The sequence below is a fragment of the Protomyctophum bolini genome, assembly GCF_963924005.1.
Source record: "Protomyctophum bolini genome assembly, chromosome: 2".
NCBI lineage: Eukaryota > Metazoa > Chordata > Actinopteri > Myctophiformes > Myctophidae > Protomyctophum > Protomyctophum bolini.
The window spans coordinates 3,647,203-3,666,619 of NC_137863.1; the positions used below are offsets into that span (position 1 = coordinate 3,647,203).

Consider the following 19,417-nt stretch of genomic DNA (forward strand, 5'->3'; position numbering starts at 1 on the left):
GACTGACAATGCTTTATTGGGTCGTCCACTCACAGTTAGCCTAAGTTGTGCTTGAAAATGTACTGTAATTCCGCAAACTGTTAATACATACTTCAATCAATCAATCAATCAATCATGTACTAAAATATCTAAAACCACATATTACACACATAAAGACCCCCAGGAAAGTGTTCTAAAGCTCCTAAACGTCATTAACATATATTTTTTATTTCAAGGACCCCCAGTTTGACATGCATTAGTCTACGGACCTCCATTTAATGGAATTTCTATCTCTGAGATCCCAATTGATATTGTAAAATCAATGTAATTTAACAAATGGAACAAAATGGAAGCGTTAGGGTCCATTTGTACACGCTCTGAGTTACAGACCCATAAGAACCGTTAGGGTCCATTTGTACACGCTCTGAGTTACAGACCCATAAGAACCGTTAGGGTCCATTTGTACACGCTCTGAGTTACAGACCCATAAGAACCGTTAGGGTCCATTTGTACACGCTCTGAGTTACAGACCCATAAGAACCGTTAGGGTCCATTTGTACACGCTCTGAGTTACAGACCCATAAGAGTCATAAGAGAGTTTATTATTATTATTAAGAGTCCATGAAAGTTTCACTTTCCACCCCACTTTGGTACCATTGGTAGAGAACTATTCAAATATATAGAAATATTAACATTAATTTGTATATTACATTGATTCTAGTGCTAGACAGACAAATATGTCAGACATTTTTAAGTTATTACTTTTTATACTTCCCCTTCAACTAAACGTTATTAAATAAGAATGGCGGGAATGCTTTAAGCAGTTCAAAGACACACACAAAAAAAACACTGTTTTCCCAGTTTATTTAAAAAAAACCTGTTATTTCAACGTTTGTTTGGAAATGAAAGAAAGCCTTCAGTACAGTACCACAGGACCGTTTTTTCCACACATAACTTCACATCAATGACAATTATGGAACAAATGGATACAGTGTACACTTGAGTAGATATGTCAGAAACGTGTGTTTGTCATTTGTAACGCATTAGCCGTGTAAGGGATTGTAATTGCATTGCAACATGTTTAGGTCGGACAAAAAATAAAATAACTCCAATTTAGACTAGACATATTTTTACTCAATATTTCAGAATTATGCCCCCAAAGGCAAAATATATACTTTGACCTCTTAATTATTTTGAAGTCATTAAAAAATAAATATTTTCTATTTTTTACAGGAAACAGTAGTATGACATACACGAAAAACAAAACGCCATCAGCCTTCAATATGTGCAAACTGCAAAAATAGTTGTGTTAAAATAAGTGTTAATAATAATAAAGGCATGAATATTAGAACGAGGCGAACAGGCAGCCGTTAGTCTAAATGAATGTTGTTGTCGGGGTATTGAATTCACAACCTAATATAATAATAATATTATTATTATTATTATTACAACCGAATGGCTTCAGTTTTACAGAAAAGAAAATAAAAAAACTTCCTTTCTTACGAGGAAACAATATGAAAGCAGAACAAATGTGTATATAACTGGAATGAATTTGTAGAATAAATAAAAGATGCGGTGAATGATTCTCATTTACAAACAATTATTGTCACAACATTTTTCCAAAATGACCACCGCTGAAGTGCCCTTTATGGACAAGGCATTGAACCCCCTACCATGAAATGTTCTCTATGAGCAGGGCCTGGCTGTAAACGAGTTCTTATAGCTTATAGTCCAGTTACCCTGCAGGGTAAACATAGTACCTTTACTTTTTGCAGTTTGTAATTTTTTTATATTTCTGAACCATCTCTGCCCCGTTTAGTTTTAGCCCCTACATTAAGATGTTAGATCGTCAAGAAGAGACGTCCGCCTACCGATACGGTAGGCACGACGGACAATCTCTGGATCGTCTGGCGAGGCGAGACCCCTTTACCTCGACATTGTTGGAGTCATTAATAAGTCAGTCACGAGTACAGTATGTCTGATGGATTGCGGTCGGGTCACACGAGACGGCAGACCAGGTTCAAACTGGAGCAGCCTTACTTTTATTAAGGTCACATCCACAGAACGGCCACTCAGTGCAGTCTAGTCTAGCCAGGGACAAGTATTTGGAGTTATTTTCTTTCACATGGTGGTTTGTATGAAAGGCAACAGTCAGTACTGTTTGTTTGGACCACAGCAGAGACCCTCGTCCAGTCGGTACCGCTTGGACCACAGCAGAGACCCTCGTCCAAGTTCACGCAGATGCACATCAAACATACACACACACACACGCACACACACACACACACACACACCAAAAGCCGGAGGAATGAGGAATTAAAACTTTGTTCCAAAAAGAATAATTATTAGAACAATGACTATGACAAACAGGATCAAAATGACCAGCATCTTTCTGTTTTTCTTCTGGTACTGTTCAGCCTGCAAGGAGAATAACACAAAAAAGAAAAACACAAAAAGTCAAACACTGTAGTGAAAATACTGTGAACCGTTATGGTGCATTTCCACCATTTATAGTTACACCATATCTTTGTGCTGCACTCTACCATAAAACACACGTTTAAACTAGATACTGTAAATGAGAAAATAATTTGAATGTATCAATGTTGAGCAACTGCATGGCTTATTTCTAGCCTTAAGGAGAATTCCATGCTAGAATGCTTTCTTAACTTTATTTGTAGTCGTTACGTCCCCACCAAAGAGGTCCAGGTGTTATTTTGTGCAAAAGTGCATTATTGGCCAATGATGAATATGGATCAGATAGTGGGCAGACACAGTTGGAACATGCAAACTGTGGTAACTTCATAGAAAGAGTAATCTGCATAGAGTTATTTACAATCAGGTCTGTACATACAATGTCTCTGTTAGGAGCTGTCAAGACCCCAGGGGGTCACGGGACAGTTCTAATCTTGATGAAATATCTCAACTGTGTTCAGGGAGCTTCCTGCTCTGCTATACAATGTATTTGTGATTCAATCAGTTAGACCTGTTAATAATACATTACATTCTACCTTTGTGACATTATGTGTTAAATAAGGTTCCGCATACCTTATAATATAGTATTGATATTTAGTTAGTCCTATTGATATAAACCGTATAGTCACTGTGCCACATGAGCTACATGCCAGATGTCCCGCCTACCTCTTACAGGCAGATCCGGTGAAAGCAACAATCTGATTGGCTCCCATAGAGAGGAGGCAGCCTGTTTGAATCCGGAGGGGGGACTTTGTGAAGTGAATATAATTATGGCAATGTTTGGGACCACTGTTTTGTGTTCACATAGACTGGCTACTACAGGGTTTCCTGCACAATGTTGTTGGCATGGCGCTGTGCCATGCTTGGAATAAATCGCGCCATGACAAGCTTAAAAAAAAAAAAAAAAAGATATGTGATATGAAATGTCCAGTACCTCCCCTGTGCCTCCCCAAGTGCCACCCCAGTGTCTGCCCATGCAGTGCCCCCCAGTGTCTCCCCAGTGTCCCCCTGAGTGCCTCCCCAGTGCCTGCAGTGCCTCCCCAGTGTCTCCTCAGTGCCTCCCCAATGTCGTCCCAGTGCCTCCCCACAGTGTCCCCCTGAGTGCCTCCCCAGTTTGCCCCTGAGTGCCTCCCCAGTGTCTCTCCTGTGCCTCCCCAGTGTCTCCCCAGTGTCTCTCCAGTGCCTTCCCAGTTTTCCCCTGAGTGCCTCCCCAGTGTCTCTCCAGTGCCTCTGCAGTGCCTCCCTAGTGTCTCCCCAGTGCCTCCCCAGTTTGCCCCTGAGTGCCTCCCCAGTGCCTCCCCAGTGCCTCCCTACTGTCTCCCCAGTGCCTCCCCAGTGTCTCCCCAGTGTCTCCCCAGTTTTCCCCTGAGTGCCTCCCCAGTGTCTCCACAGTGCCTCCCCAGTGCCTCTCCAGTGCCTCCCCAGTGCCTCCCCAGTGTCTCCCCAGTGCCTCCCCAGTGTCTCCTCAGTGCCTCCCCAGTGTCTTCCCAGTGCCTGCCCAGTGTCCCCCCAGTTTCTCCAATAGCATTACAAGAGCAATAATACAAATGAATCTTACTTTATTATTAATTTATTAATTAATTAAAATTTTCGGAACCCCCCCTCCGCGCCCAGCACCATGCCAAAGCTTTTTCCTGCAGGAAACACTGTACTATGATGTGACTCCGAACTGAGGGCACGGGGCCTTCAGCCCGTGCCTCTGCCTTGTTGTACCGAGTGAATCCTGACAATAAAGCTGGATTCGTAAGACTGCAACCTGCTGCCTACCTCCGTTTCTTCTCACTCATTCAACCATCGCTGCTACAAGACAAGGGTCATTTGACACAAAATATTCATCACCAATTCCCCTAATATAAACCCTCAATGGGGGTTGGGTTTTTGTGCTAATTCGCTTATTTCCATCTAAATAATAGTAAAGTGTGCCACTTGGGATTTGATTTGATTTTTGAGCGATGGAAATAAGCGAATTAGCACAACACCCCATATCCCCATTCAATGCAATTCATTGAGGGCTTATGGTAGGGGAAATAGCCAATAATATGCTTTTGCACAAAATAACACCTGGACCTCTTTGGTGGGGACGTAACGACTACAAATAAAGGTAAGAAAGCCTTCTAGCATGGAATTCTCCTTTAATGATACCAGAAACGGTTATTTTTATGAAATATGTTGGTTTAAAAGGTAGATGTTAAGCAGGGGAAACATAAAAGCATAATCACAAGGATTAATTAAAAGTACCTTTTGTAACTGTTTCAAGCCCTCGTCTGTTTTAACACAGGCCTGCTCCACGTTGAAGTCAATTCTGTCGAGTACGGTGCCCTAAAGGAGAACACAGTCATGTTAAACTACAAGTACGGTGCCCTAAAGGAGAACACAGTCATGTTAAACTACAAGTACGGTGCCCTAAAGGAGAACACAGTCATGTTAAACTACAAGTACGGTGCCCTAAAGGAGAACAAAGTCATGTTAATTAAACTACAAGTACGGTGCCCTAAAGGAGAACAAAGTCATGTTAAACTACAAGTACGGTGCCCTAAAGGAGAACACAGTCATGTTAAACTACAAGTACGGTGCCCTAAAGGAGAACACAGTCATGTTAAACTACAAGTACGGTGCCCTAAAGGAGAACAAAGTCATGTTAATTAAACTACAAGTACGGTGCCCTAAAGGAGAACAAAGTCATGTTAAACTACAAGTACGGTGCCCTAAAGGAGAACACAGTCATGTTAAACTACAAGTACGGTGCCCTAAAGGAGAACACAGTCATGTTAAACTACAAGTACGGTGCCCTAAAGGAGAACAAAGTCATGTTAAACAGTGGAACAGCAAACTTCATATTTAATACGGTAATATAATTATTCTATTCCAAAGTGGCCTTGACATAATTTACTTAAACCTAGGCGGGTTTAATTAATTTACTTTAATAGCAGATCTACAAGCTTATGAGCTTGTGAATGTATATTTTACATTTTTTAAGTATAAAATAATTGTTAATAGGTTCAAATCTAAAATGACAGTGTCACAGAGACGTTTTTAATGGGTTAAGCAAAGCAGTATTAGAAATGTGTCTTGATGGTGTTGACAAAAATACAAACATGTTTTCTAGTGAGGTGGAAAAGTCCAATATTAACCTTCTGGTTCACAAATCTTTTAACTTTTCCAGAGTTTATGGTAACCAAATGGGATTCATATCGGATATAGCGCTATGAGCAATACAAACATGTTTTCTAGTGAGGTGAAAAAGTCCAATTTTAACTTTCTGGTTCACACATCTTTGAACATTTTCAGAGCTTATGGTAACCAAATGGGATTCATATCGGATATAGCGCTATGAGCAATACAAACATGTTTTCTAGTGAGGTGAAAAAGTCCAATTTTAACTTTCTGGTTCACACATCTTTGAACATTTTCAGAGCTTATGGTAACCAAATGGGATTCATATCGGATATAGCGCTATGAGCAATACAAACTGCCGGTGCACATATCCGAACACACCCATAATGTAAACCCAAGGGTCATAAAACATACATTATGGGGGAGAAAACCAGTAGTGACTGGCTGAACATTACCTGTTCCACTACCATCGTAGCCAAGTCCCTAAACACCTCGTTGAGGTCCGAGATGGACTGAACTATCTGACGAATCTCCCTCTCTCGCTCCTCCACCAGCACCGTGTTCTGCTCCACCGCCATCAGCTGGTCGTCTGTGAACCCCTGAACGCAGCACGGGAAAGAATAATCAAAGTTTGTGATTTAATATTGCTAAATTAAAATAGCTTCTCTTTGTAAACTAAACTCGGCACACAAAGTTCGGAAACTTGGTCTAATATTTCTCCACTTTAATAATATCAATGGTATTGGTATTTTATATCATGTTAACCGTTGATTAGTCACCTTTACAATGAGGTATATAGGAATAGAGCGCCGCAGTCCCCGCCCCCTTTCAGAAAGCGAGTGGCCCAGGAAGTGAAAGCCCCATGCATTCTGCCATCGGCACTTTTAATATAATTTATTTAAAGACGGTTACGCCGCGGACAAAGCCAATTCGGATCGTGACGAATCATGACAATGAACACAATATTTTGGGACGATCAAATCATTAGAAAGAAGAAAAGAAAGTCAGGAGACAACACTATTTGTTTTATTTTTCGTCTTATAAATTATTTGATCGGCCCAAAATATTGTGTTCATTGTCATGATTCGTCACGATCCGAATTGGCTTTGTCCGCAGCGTAACCGTCTTTAAATAAATTATATTAAAAGTGCAGATGGCAGAATGCATGGGGCTTTCACTTCCTGGGCCACTCGCTTTTCTGAAAGGGGGCGGGGACTGCGGCGCTCTATAAGGATCGGACGAAATAATAGACCAAACTTTAGTTTCCAAACTTTGTGTGCAGAGTTAAAATGTCTTCTCCTTATAGTGTCGCAGTCCCGCCCCCTCGAGAGACACAGAAAATAATTCCCCGTTCATTTTCCTCATAGACTTTTCAAAAAGTATTTATTTAAAGACGTTTACGCTGAGGACAACTCGAGTTGTGACAAATGACAATAAACACAATGTTTAGGGCCGAACAAATAATTATTAATAATTAAATAAATAAATTGCTTGGTCCAAAATATTGTGTTTGTTGTCAATGATTTGAAGCTTAAAAAGGTCTTTAAATAAATACTTTTTGAAATGTCTATGGGGGAAAAATGCATTGGGAATTATTTCCTGGGCCTGGCGTCGTCATGAAAGGGGGCGGGACTGCGACGCTCTATAGAGGGGTCCAGAAAATGGTGCTATGGTTATTAATATTAACCCATTCTGACCGGGCACCCGTTTTGGTGTTGGCATCATCTCATGCTTTAGCTATTGAAAAATAGCAGATCTACAAGCTCATAGCGCGCCACCGAGTGGCGCGCTACGAGCTTGTAGGTCTGCTATTTTTTGAAAAATCGAAGAACGACTGACATTCTTTTAGAATCTGATCTCAGGTCAGAATGGGTTCATCAGACCAGTGTGTGTCCCACAGTGGAAACCTGGTATGAATCTGATCTCAGGTCAGTATTACTCACCCTGTCGTACAGAGCTAGATCTTCATCCTCCTCCATGAGAGGCCCCGAGTCAAAGAAGTGCTTTGATCTCTCCTCGCGGTTCTTCATACCTGGAAAACAAACACTAAAACGTTTAAAAGGATAAATAAATCCACCACTAGGTGTCACTGTTTATCTTACTGAAGGATAAATAAATCCACAACTAGGTGTGTGTTTATCTTACTGAAGGATAAATCCTAGGTGTGTGTTTACCTTACTGAAGGATAAATCCACCACTAGGTGTGTGTTTATCTTACTGAAGGATAAATCCACAACTAGGTGTGTGTTTATCTTACTGAAGGATAAATCCACCACTAGGTGTGTGTTTATCTTACTGAAGGATAAATCCTAGGTGTGTGTTTACCTTACTGAAGGATAAATCCACCACTAGGTGTGTGTTTATCTTACTGAAGGATAAATAAATCCACAACTAGGTGTGTGTTTATCTTACTGAAGGATAAATAAATCCACCACTAGGTGTGTGTTTATCTTACTGAAGGATAAATCCACCACTAGGTGTGTGTTTATCTTACTGAAGGATAAATAAATCCACAACTAGGTGTGTGTTTATCTTACTGAAGGATAAATAAATCCACCACTAGGTGTGTGTTTATCTTACTGAAGGATAAATAAATCCACAACTAGGTGTGTGTTTATCTTACTGCATGGCACAGGAGGTGAAGAACCTCTTCACTCTTCACATTATGCTATTGGAAAAATAGCAGATCTACAAGCTCGTACGAGGTGTAGCGAGGTGTAGTAGGTCTGCTACTTTTTTTAAATCGTGAAAATGTGGCGCAAATCTTTGAATATATATTATTTCACAGCGAACGTTTTTTAACTACATTTTTTGTTTGTGGGTGTCCCTGGAACAACCTCTGCTGAGTGCATTACAATAATTTGATAATTCTAGTTATACTGTACCACTTAACAGTACAGTACAGTTATAACAGTTTAACAGTACCAAACAATAATAGAATTTTTGGTTGGACATGCCATAAGTAAGCCATGGTTATGCATGGTTACATCATCACTCACAAAAACAGAATTATTATTGTTGCAAGACCATACTTGTTTCTGAAGTGAATTGTAGTGATGGATTTGAGTTAAAACCCATTTTGGGCAGGAACACGTTTTGGTGTTAGCATTACGTTATGCTTTAGCTATTTTTTGAAAAATCGAAGAACCACTGACATAGAAACATAGCTTTTTCAGAAAACTGTCAGGATGTAGACGACATTTTTAGAATCTGATCTCAGGTCAGAATGGGTTCAAAGCTAAAATGGAAATAACATTTGATCAAGTCCTTCACGTGCCCCAGAGGAAGCCTTAAGTTTTAGGTATCCAGACTGCGTGTGTCTGAAGGAGGTGGACAGGGGGGGGAGCCTTACGTTTTAGGTATCCAGACTGCGTGTGTCTAAAGGTGGTGGACAGGTCCTGGAGGTTCTGGGCCAGAGAAGACACCACGTTCCTCAGCAGCCTCTCCTCCTGCTCCGTGCAGTGACCGCAGCGGGCCTGCAGGCCCGTCACGGCCCGCTGACATCGATGGAACATCTACGAGGAGGAGGAGGAGGTTTAGATGGGTGAATACTGGATACTAGGCCCGGACGGTTAGCTCAACCGTCTGGGCACCGAGGCTGCAAAGCCAGAAGTAACGGCGCGCCGCGGGTTCGACTCCCGAGCCCGACGGCCTTTGCTGCGTGTCACTCCCCATCTCTAGTATCCCCCTTTCCTGTCTGTATACTGTTCCCCATCAATAAAGGCCCAAAACAAATACTGAATAAAAGTATAATATATAGTTCAAAGGATTTTTGTTACAATAAAAACAACAAACAAACAAATCTAAGGAATGCCAAGTAGTGAAAAATCGCTGATCTACAAGCTCGCACCGCGGCATGAAACGACACATTGCGCGCTTGTAGAGCTGCAAATTTCACTCGTTTTGGGTCCAGGGCAGGAGGGCAAAATGCCTGATTTCTTTTTTGGGTGTCGACCTGAAAGATTTGGGTACCCACTGCTATAGAGGACAGACTGTAAACGCTTCCTACTGTACGTCCAAGCACTAAAGCTGTAATCCAGGACTTATTTAATGAAAAAGAAATGTTATTTTGGCCATGACAGTGTAACAACTAGCATACAAGTAGCATATCTGACTGCAATGGTAGTTGGAGGTGTTCTGCAGCTTGCAATTACCTCTCTACGTCAGGAGAGGGAGATGACGGACATAAAACATAAAGGGTTGGAGCTTTACGTTTACAATAATATTATTTAAATGGATAATAATACGGCCTCTTGTAAATCACTATAAGTAGCCTTGCCGAGCCATGAGGCCCATAGGGGGCAGGAGCCTATCTCCTGTTTCTGTAGCCATGAGGCCCATAGGGGCAGGAGCCTATCTCCTGTTTCTGTAGCCATGAGGCCCATAGGGGCAGGAGCCTATCTCCTGTTTCTGTAGCCATGAGGCCCATAGGGGCAGGAGCCTATCTCCTGTTTCTGTAGCCATGAGGCCCATAGGGCAGGAGCCTATCTCCTGTTTCTGTAGCCATGAGGCCCATAGGGGCAGGAGCCTATCTCCTGTTTCTGTAGCCATGAGGCCCATAGGGGCAGGAGCCTATCTCCTGTTTCTGTAGCCATGAGGCCCATAGGGGGCAGGAGCCTATCTCCTGTTTCTGTAGCCATGAGGCCCATAGGGGCAGGAGCCTATCTCCTGTTTCTGTAGCCATGAGGCCCATAGGGGCAGGAGCCTATCTCCTGTTTCTGTAGCCATGAGGCCCATAGGGGCAGGAGCCTATCTCCTGTTTCTGTAGCCATGAGGCCCATAGGGGGCAGGAGCCTATCTCCTGTTTCTGTAGCCATGAGGCCCATAGGGGCAGGAGCCTATCTCCTGTTTCTGTAGCCATGAGGCCCATAGGGGGCAGGAGCCTATCTCCTGTTTCTGTAGCCATGAGGCCCATAGGGGCAGGAGCCTATCTCCTGTTTCTGTAGCCATGAGGCCCATAGGGGCAGGAGCCTATCTCCTGTTTCTGTAGCCATGAGGCCCATAGGGCAGGAGCCTATCTCCTGTTTCTGTAGCCATGAGGCCCATAGGGGCAGGAGCCTATCTCCTGTTTCTGTAGCCATGAGGCCCATAGGGGGCAGGAGCCTATCTCCTGTTTCTGTAGCCATGAGGCCCATAGGGGCAGGAGCCTATCTCCTGTTTCTGTAGCCATGAGGCCCATAGGGGCAGGAGCCTAACTCCTGTTTCTGTAGCCATGAGGCCCATAGGGGCAGGAGCCTATCTCCTGTAGCCATGAGGCCCATAGGGGCAGGAGCCTATCTCCTGTTTCTGTAGCGTGAGGCAGCTTGATGTACAAGTACACCCCCTGGACATGACGCTAGTATGTCGCAGGGACTTATACCCCCAATCCAACCCTTGATGCTGAGTGTCAAGCAGGGAGGCACTGGGTCCCATTTTTACAGTCTTTGGTATTACCCGGCCGGGGATCGAACCCCGACCTCCCAGTCTCAGGGCGGACACTCTAACCACAAGGCCACTGAGCTGGTAAATCACTATACCCGTTATAAATCACTATACCTGTGTGATCTCCTGAGTGGTGATAAATCACTATACCTGTGTGATCTCCTGAGTAGTGATTATAAATCACTATACCTGTGTGATCTCCTGAGTAGTGATTATAAATCACTATACCTGTGTGATCTCCGGAGTGGCGATAAATCACTATACCTGTGTGATCTCCTGAGTGGTGATAAATCACTATACCTGTGTGATCTCCTGAGTGGTGATAAATCACTATACCTGTGTGATCTCCTGAGTGGTGATAAATCACTATACCTGTGTGATCTCCTGAGTAGTGATTATAAATCACTATACCTGTGTGATCTCCTGAGTAGTGATTATAAATCACTATACCTGTGTGATCTCCTGAGTAGTGATTATAAATCACTATACCTGTGTGATCTCCGGAGTGGTGATAAATCACTATACCTGTGTGATCTCCTGAGTGGTGATAAATCACTATACCTGTGTGATCTCCTGAGTGGTGATAAATCACTATACCTGTGTGATCTCCTGAGTGGTGATAAATCACTATACCTGTGTGATCTCCTGAGTGGTGATAAATCACTATACCTGTGTGATCTCCTGAGTGGTGATAAATCACTATACCTGTGTGATCTCCTGAGTGGTGATCTCTATGGCGTGTTCCTCCTCGCTGCTGTCGTCCAACGTGGGGCGGTTCATGTGCTTGTCGTGGAGTCCCGCCAGGTCCTTCATCTTCTGCCGGACGCGTGTGATTTCATACTGGATCTGAAAGACAACGAACGGAACGGCCCGGTCAGTCAGTTCAGCTGCATGGCTGGCTCAAAGCGACGCGTCGCTTTGCGCTGCATTCAGAGCTACTTTTGATTAATTTATGAACAATATGGAGGCTTCAAATGTTGTCTGAATCCTAAGAGTTTAGGCTAGTTCAGAATATCATGGTGGTGCAAGAAGTGCCGTACTTCAGCATGGCACTGCGTTTGTTCGTTTGCTCCACATTGATGTTATTATGTCCTTATTGAGCTGCCTAACTTTGTTTCTATAAAGGGCGCCTGCTGGCCTAGCGGTGCCAGCGCATGCCACATATAGGCTCTGGCCTGACGGCACGTTGTGTGTTCGAGTCCCGTTCATGAAGACCTTTAGCTGCATGTCTTTCCACCTCTCTCTCCATCTTTCCTGTCAGTCTTCACTTGAAACCATCAATAAAGGCAGAAAAGCCAAAAACAGTCTATACTGTACAACAGAGTCTTGCACGGGTCCAATTTTCGAAACCTGCACCCGCCCGGCCTGTCAATCATCAGTTCCGCAACCCGCCCACTACCAGTGATTTATATAAAACTCAAAACCAGATCCACCCCGCCCGTCAAAAATTGGACCCGTTACCCGTTCGTATCACAGGCACCGATAGCCATCGTTGACTTTATTTCATCCAACACGGCATGTGGTGGTGGTGGTGGTGGTGGTGGCGGCGGCAGTGTATAGCACACGGAACGGAAGTTATATCATGATTTTGACCTTATTGGCATAATATATCAACAAGGAGAGGACGATTAAAAAAAGATTAGCCTGATGAGTCGACCGTCTTGATCCAAGGCTGTTTCAAACACGGTCATAACTCATCAGGCTAATCTTTTTAACTTTATTTAAAAAAGGTCACCCACCCGTGTTGCGTTGCGTTCCGCCTGTACCCGTTAACTTATAAAAGTATATTTTCCACCCGTCAAACTAAGGGTACCCACGGGGTATCCGACCCGGTGCAGGACTCTTCTGTACGGACCTGCCGTCGGTGACGATGAATATAAACACCAGACCGTTTCACGTCAGATCCTCACCTCGTCCACTCCGTCGACCCATTAGAATAAACACCAGACCGTTTCAGATCAGATCCTCACCTCGTCCACTCCGTCTATCCATTAGAATAAACACCAGACCGTTTCAGATCAGATCCTCACCTCGTCCACTCCGTCTATCCATTAGAATAAACACCAGACCGTTTCACGTCAGATCCTCACCTCGTCCACTCCGTCGACCCATTAGAATAAACACAAGACCGTTTCACGTCAGATCCTCACCTCGTCCACTCCGTCGACCCATTTGGGAGGCAGTTTCTTGGTGACGCCGATGGCAGCTTCAGGGTCCAGACTGATCCCGGACACCAGAGCCATTCTGTCATCGGCCAACTTCAAGAAGAGAAGGAAAAACATATATATTTTTATAAAACATCCTTCATAGTCATTCGGGTCATTTAGTAATTTCGCTTATAGCAGCTGTAATGGCTTTAAGTAGTCAATACTAATGAACGTTCACTGTAAAGAATGATTTACTACAAGGAGAATGGACCGTACCTCATCAAGCTCCTAGTGTGATCGGCACACACCCGTAGAAGTCCCATCCAGACCAAAGAAAAGAAAGAGAGAGACACAAGAACAGACAGTGAGTCCCAGAGAATGAACAGCATAAAGAGACACAAGAACAGACAGTGAGTCCCAGAGAATAAACAGCATAAAGAGACACAAGAACAGACAGTGAGTCCCAGAGAATAAACAGCATAAAGAGACACAAGAACAGACAGTGAGTCCCAGAGAATAAACAGCAATCTGCTTTCAGTATGTATGCACGTCGTGACATCATCATCCTCATACCCGGAAGTTATGTGGGAACGTCTACGGAACTACTTTCTGGCCTCGACAGCCCAAACATCCAAACAGAAAGGTCCTCTCTGATTGCATTAACCCATTCTGACCTGAGATCAGATTCATACGACGTTTTCCACTGGACACACACTGGTCTGATGAACCCATTCGGACCCGAGATCAGATTCTAAAAATGTCAGTCGCTCTTCGATTTTTCAAAAAATAGCAGACCTACAAGCTCGTAGCGCGCCACTCGGTGGCGCGCTATGAGCTTGTAGATCTGCTATTTTTCAATAGCTAAAGCATAGCATGATGCTGACACCGAAACGGGTTCCCGGTCAGAATGGGTTAAACGACATTAAACTCACTTTGCCAAGTCACTTTGACACGCGATTTCACATTCACTTCATGCATGCTAAAGTCATTTCCTCTATTCTTGCATGCACTCTCATCTCACCAATAAGTATTAGTATTACTTAAATGTATTTAAGAAACTATATAGCTATATATACACACACACACACACACACACACACACACACACAGTAAGAGTTGTGTAATCATTTTCACTATATTAACTATTTTAATTGTAAATAAAATAGTCCAAAGCATTTAATTATATCCCCAAGCAAGTAAGAAAAAGTATCAAGCTTAAGCAAACTAATAACTAAAATAAGCGCAGGAGGGATAGACGGGGAAACGGAAAATAAATGGTGTCGACTAAAGAATAAGATGGAGATATGGAAATCAGACGCCGTTCTATGAAGAGGTTATTAATGTATTGCTGTTGATCGTTATAGCGGTATTGTTTTGGATTGGATGAAAGGGTCACATGACTTCAATGCCTCCCGGTAAAAGTCAATACAATATCAGCATCAGTAAATGGAAATGGTTTGTCTTGCCATGCCATTTTCTTTAGGAATTATAAGCCATGTTTAAGTAAAAGTACAATATATAATTTTCTTCTAAATAAAACGAATTAACTAATTGTCAAAACTAAAAAAACATTAACATTAAAAAAAAAAGGGTACGCCAGGTTTGAGGGGCTTAACCCATTCTGAACGGGAACCCATTTTGGTGTTGGCATCATGTTATGCTTTAGCTATTGAAAAATAGCAGATCTACAAGCTCGTAGCGCGCCACCGAGTGGCGCGCTACGAGCTTGTAGGTCTGCTATTTTTGAAAAATCGAAGAACGACTGACATTTTTAGAATCTGATCTCAGGTCAGAATGGGTTAATCAGACCAGTGTGTGTCCAGTGGAAACCTCGTATGAATCTGATCTCAGGTCAGAATGGGTTAAAAATCTGCACACATCGCCCTTGCATACGTTTTCACATAAAGGTCCATGATTTATTCAGCCTTTGAGCCACTGACCACCATCTGATGAGATTTAGCCTCTCAGACACTAAAGTATTTTGTTGACGTTGGATACGATTTTTGTCCACAATTCCATGCTGTATTGATGTGGGTACCGTTAGGAAAGATAAGGAAAACATCTACAGTGATAATAACATACATCATGCTGATGCTCATACGTGTTCTGTGCAAAGACTGAAGTACAAAAGGTCGTGTAGACTGTACAGTCTTACTGTGTAAGACTGTAAAAAAAAAAAAAGATATTGCTTGGTTGGTTTTGGTTAATAAATAATAAACACCTGGCGAGTGTATCAAATTACAACTCTTCTAATGTAATGGGAGAAAAGAGAAGTCACTGGGGCAAAGGGTGGCGAGTCAGTGACAGTGGTAGGGAAGGGAACATGGGAAGCATCCAGGAAAGTACTGCATGTTGTTGGATAACTTGCCACAGGCCAGGCTGGGAATTCTGATTAAGGCCTACATGCCATTATAAATTCATTTTATGTTCATTTGTTTTATGACTGTGGATGAGGCACCTGATAACCAAACAAGATGAGCGTTGGGCCCGGCCTGAGATCGTTCATTTGAAAAGGAAGATTGTGGAGTAGTTATGCTATAATTTGGATGTCTTACTGGCAATAGTGGTAGTTTGTTGGAAATATGGTGACAGCAGTGTGAGGCTAATATGGAAGATTTTGTGGATACAACAGTCATTTCACTGACTACCCCGTCTGCCATTGGGTAATATTTAATGAAATGTATTAGTTAGTTTAAGCTAGTTTATTTTTGTACATTTTCATAGTTTGGTATCTACTCAGTTCACATCACATTTGCCAAATTGTAGATACCAGTTGAGTTTATTTGGGGGATGATCATCACACTGACTGTCACCTCGACCTCTTATATCAAAGCGCCGGTAGCGTGTCAAATAAATACAGAGGAGAAATTGCACCATTACTGATTATGCTCTCACTCTGTCTAAACCCGTCGTCCTGTTGCCAATACTCTCACTTAATAAAGCAATCGTTCCTACGCTCTTGGGGTAAAGTATCAAACAAATGGATAACATAAATTAACATGCCACACCTCCAACACTCCATTAATACTAATCAGGGTTTCTACTTTCTAGCACACACGATCTCTATTTGGACTGAGGTTGATTAAAAAACTATGTTTCTATGTCAGTGGTGCTCAAAAACTATGTCAAGGACCCACAGAATTATCTGTAATTGGCCACGGACCCCCATCTGAAAGTATGTTGTTCCAGGGACCCCCCTAGAAGCTAATATTTGAGTGAAAAACGTTCACTGTGACAGAATAAATATTCAAAGATTTGCGCCATTTTCAGGATTAAAAAGAAATAGCAGACCTACAAGCTCGTAGCGTGGCATTCCGTGCCGTGCTACGAGCTTGTAGATCTGCTATTTCTCAGTAGATAAAGTATAACATAATCATGCTTGAAACACCAAAAGGGGTTCCCGTTTTGAATGGGTTAAAGAAAACGTCACCCGTTTTCAACCTCATTTTCATATAATTGGTCCTCATACAAATTAAATTATAATATCGCACCATCCATTTCTTCTTATGTCTTCTCATTGGTGGGTTGTGGACAGTTCAGAAACCTGCCAACCAATGACATCATCGATGGAGATTACAACAAGCTAATAGAGACCACAGCCTTTCTCTTCCTCGAGAGTCGAGACACTTCGTTCTGTATTTCTTGCATTAAGAAAAAAAAAACATCATGTCTAGAGCGTCTTCCTAGAGAGGTCCGCGATACACAGAAGGAGACCCCCAGGCAGAGCAAGGATGCGATGGAGGAATTAGATCTCCAACATACGACGGGATCGCCTCTGGATCCCCCAGGATGAAGTCCTGCATCTCCCCACTTCGTGTGACTATACTGCTCAGCTCATACCTGCTTTTACTACTGTACTTATTAATGTATCCTCCTTAGTGACATGTTTGCACTATTGGTGAGATGCGAAAATACTTTTCGCTGTACTGTACTATACTTGTACTGTACATAGACAATAAACTGAATCTCATCTCATGATGTTGCTCTGGAGAGGGAAGTCTGGACTGAGCTCCCTGGTGGAGCTGTTGCCCCCCGCGACCCGACTACGGATAAGCGGTTGAAGATGGATGGATGCCTAGTTGCCTACTGATGATATCACTGATAGGCAGCAGGTTTCTCAAATGTCTATAGCCCTCCTCTGAGACAGTGAGTAAACAGAAATGATGCCATCTTTATGATGAGGAGAGAGGACCAATTATATCAGACAAGATAGGTGAGAATTGAGGAAGTGACTGGCTATTATCGTCAAAGTAAAGTAACATGCCACACATACACACACACACACACACACACCAAAAAGTCCATTCAATGAATGGACTTGTACAGGGGGGGGGGGGGGGGGTCGGGTCTATAGCCTTGGATCAAGAAAGACTAGCCTTGGATCAAGATCATCATAATGTATTTATTTTTTTAGATTTTGACATTGATAAAATGCATATATGAATATGATCATCTTGATCGAAGGCTATAGATCTCAAGACTTATCATATATTATGTATTTGATAGATGTTGACATTTTGCTTAATATGATCATCTTGATCGAAGGCTAGATCTCAAGACTTATCATATATTATGTATTTGATAATGTTGACATTTTTGCTTAAAAGTCAAACTCGATTAAATACATCTCTATGATTGATTAGTCTTGAGCTGTAACCCCTGGCCTTAACCACTGATGACAGGTCTTGTGATCCATCCATCCATAGCAGCTAGACTAGACTCTTGATCCAAGGCTAGTGTGTTGGTTTCAATTATATAGCAGCACACACAGCTATATCTCTCTAAGAAGAAGTGACTGGCTACAAAACAACAACACGATCAAAATAAAAAAAATCAAAATCACACAAAACAAGAGGCAAAAACTTAAGGCAGAATTAACTCACCGCAGCATTGCTACGTGTACTCATTAGAGTAGTGCGGCGGCTAGGGTCGTATGTACTCACTTGCTCGGCCAATATCTGCCGGTTTTGGATGGCATTGTTCCGCATTAACAAGAAGGCGTCGGTCAGACGCCTGGTTGCCATGATTATTAGCTAAGATAAAGGCCTCTTAAAATAACGTTATTTACGACGAATATATCTTAATTGTCGCCCAAAACCCCGGCGTCGTTTGTTTGTGTCTCTGTCTCGACACAACAACAACACGGTGGTGGCTGCTAGTTAGCTTTTAGCTAAAGCTAACAGGTATATCTCTATCTGTAAAACTACACGCGAACACAAACTACGCCACACTTTTGGGGTGAATCATAGAGACGTTTGGATTATCTGCACGCGTCATGTAACCCTGGTTACTGTACACACACTGTTAACACACATGACCGAGAAAAAAGCGTTGGTTTGTTTGTGTTGTTTTTCTTATTAAACCAAATGGAAGCGCAGCGCCGTCAGTCAGATCACAAGTCCAAGTGCCAACGTTTAGCTTCTGGCTGGCTGCGGTCAGCTTACGGAAGTGACGTCACAGAAAAACGTAAACACTAAACACCTCCTGCGTCACTTGTTCTCCATGTTTTTTTTGTTAATGTTGTTGCTTTGAGTTGCAGCGCCCCCTTTGTCTTCGGAAGTCGGAAGTTATTGAATTGATTGTTTTCAGTGTGTTTTCGGTTTTCAACTGATTTTTGGACTTTCAACTCTATGATTTTGGACCACCCAGGGACCACCAGTCCACCATCCCTGTCATTCCGGACTCCTACCAGGTAGGAGAGATAACAGGCAAAACGTTGATCCATCGAAATAACAATTCCTCTACATTCTCCAATTGTGTAGACTTCTTGTAAATTAAGTGATGCAGATGTTTAACAATAATCTAACTCTTGAGAGGGTCAAATGAAACCAAATTTCGGTTAAATATTTCGCTCTCAAGAGTTAAAGATCTAATATGGGTTCATTTGGTTACCAATTCTTCATCATTTAGCTGGGGGATGAATTGAACAAGGTGGACCCTCTCTTGTAAACAAGTGTAATGCTTTATTGAGTCGTCCACTCATAGTTAATAGTTTTTGTATTGAGTTGTTCTTGAATGAAATGTAGGCCTACTGTAATTCTACAAACTGTTAATTAATACTTCAATCAATCAAACCAACCACCTGGAAGTACCACTGACAGACAGAATGGGTAGGCTACAGATCAAGGCAGACTAGTTCAAGCCAAAGGGAAGCATATATACAGGTCAATACAAAACCTGCTAAAAGGATAAAACCAGAATTTAGACCTGTTTCCATGAGGGTCCCCCAATTCTGTTGGGTTTAGGTTCTCTAGTCTCTCGAGGGGCGCTGGTTTTCCTTTGTT

At 42.5% G+C, this 19,417-nt stretch overlaps 1 protein-coding gene across 2 annotated transcripts; it reads right to left on the reverse strand.

Moving 5' to 3' along the window:
- Positions 1-828: 828 nt before the first annotated feature.
- Positions 829-18,552, reverse strand: stx16 (syntaxin 16). 2 transcript variants are annotated; one of them, XM_080783667.1, is made up of 8 exons: positions 18,017-18,552; positions 13,137-13,244; positions 11,692-11,832; positions 8,918-9,080; positions 7,509-7,597; positions 6,021-6,164; positions 4,690-4,770; positions 829-2,397 (listed from the first exon to the last, which is right to left on the reverse strand). In XM_080783667.1, exons 1-8 carry the CDS (start codon positions 18,155-18,157, stop codon positions 2,296-2,298), a joined length of 969 nt encoding a protein of 322 aa, XP_080639793.1. In that variant the 5' UTR covers positions 18,158-18,552; the 3' UTR covers positions 829-2,295. The 2 variants fall into 2 exon arrangements, with proteins under 2 accessions (XP_080639793.1, XP_080639794.1); XM_080783668.1 differs by lacking the exon at positions 18,017-18,552 and adding an exon at positions 13,410-13,477.
- Between the last annotated feature and the right edge of the window lie 865 nt (positions 18,553-19,417).

Excerpts from the sequence above, each read along its gene's own strand:
- stx16 (XM_080783667.1), bottom strand. The coding sequence starts at position 18,157 with ATGGCAACCAGGCGTCTGACCGACGCCTTCTTGTTAATGCGGAACAAT. Across the intron at positions 11,833-13,136 it reads GGGTCGACGGAGTGGACGAG|ATCCAGTATGAAATCACACG; the intron begins GTGAGGATCTGA and ends GTTGTCTTTCAG. Across the intron at positions 4,771-6,020 it reads CTACGATGGTAGTGGAACAG|GGCACCGTACTCGACAGAAT; the intron begins GTAATGTTCAGC and ends GTTCTCCTTTAG.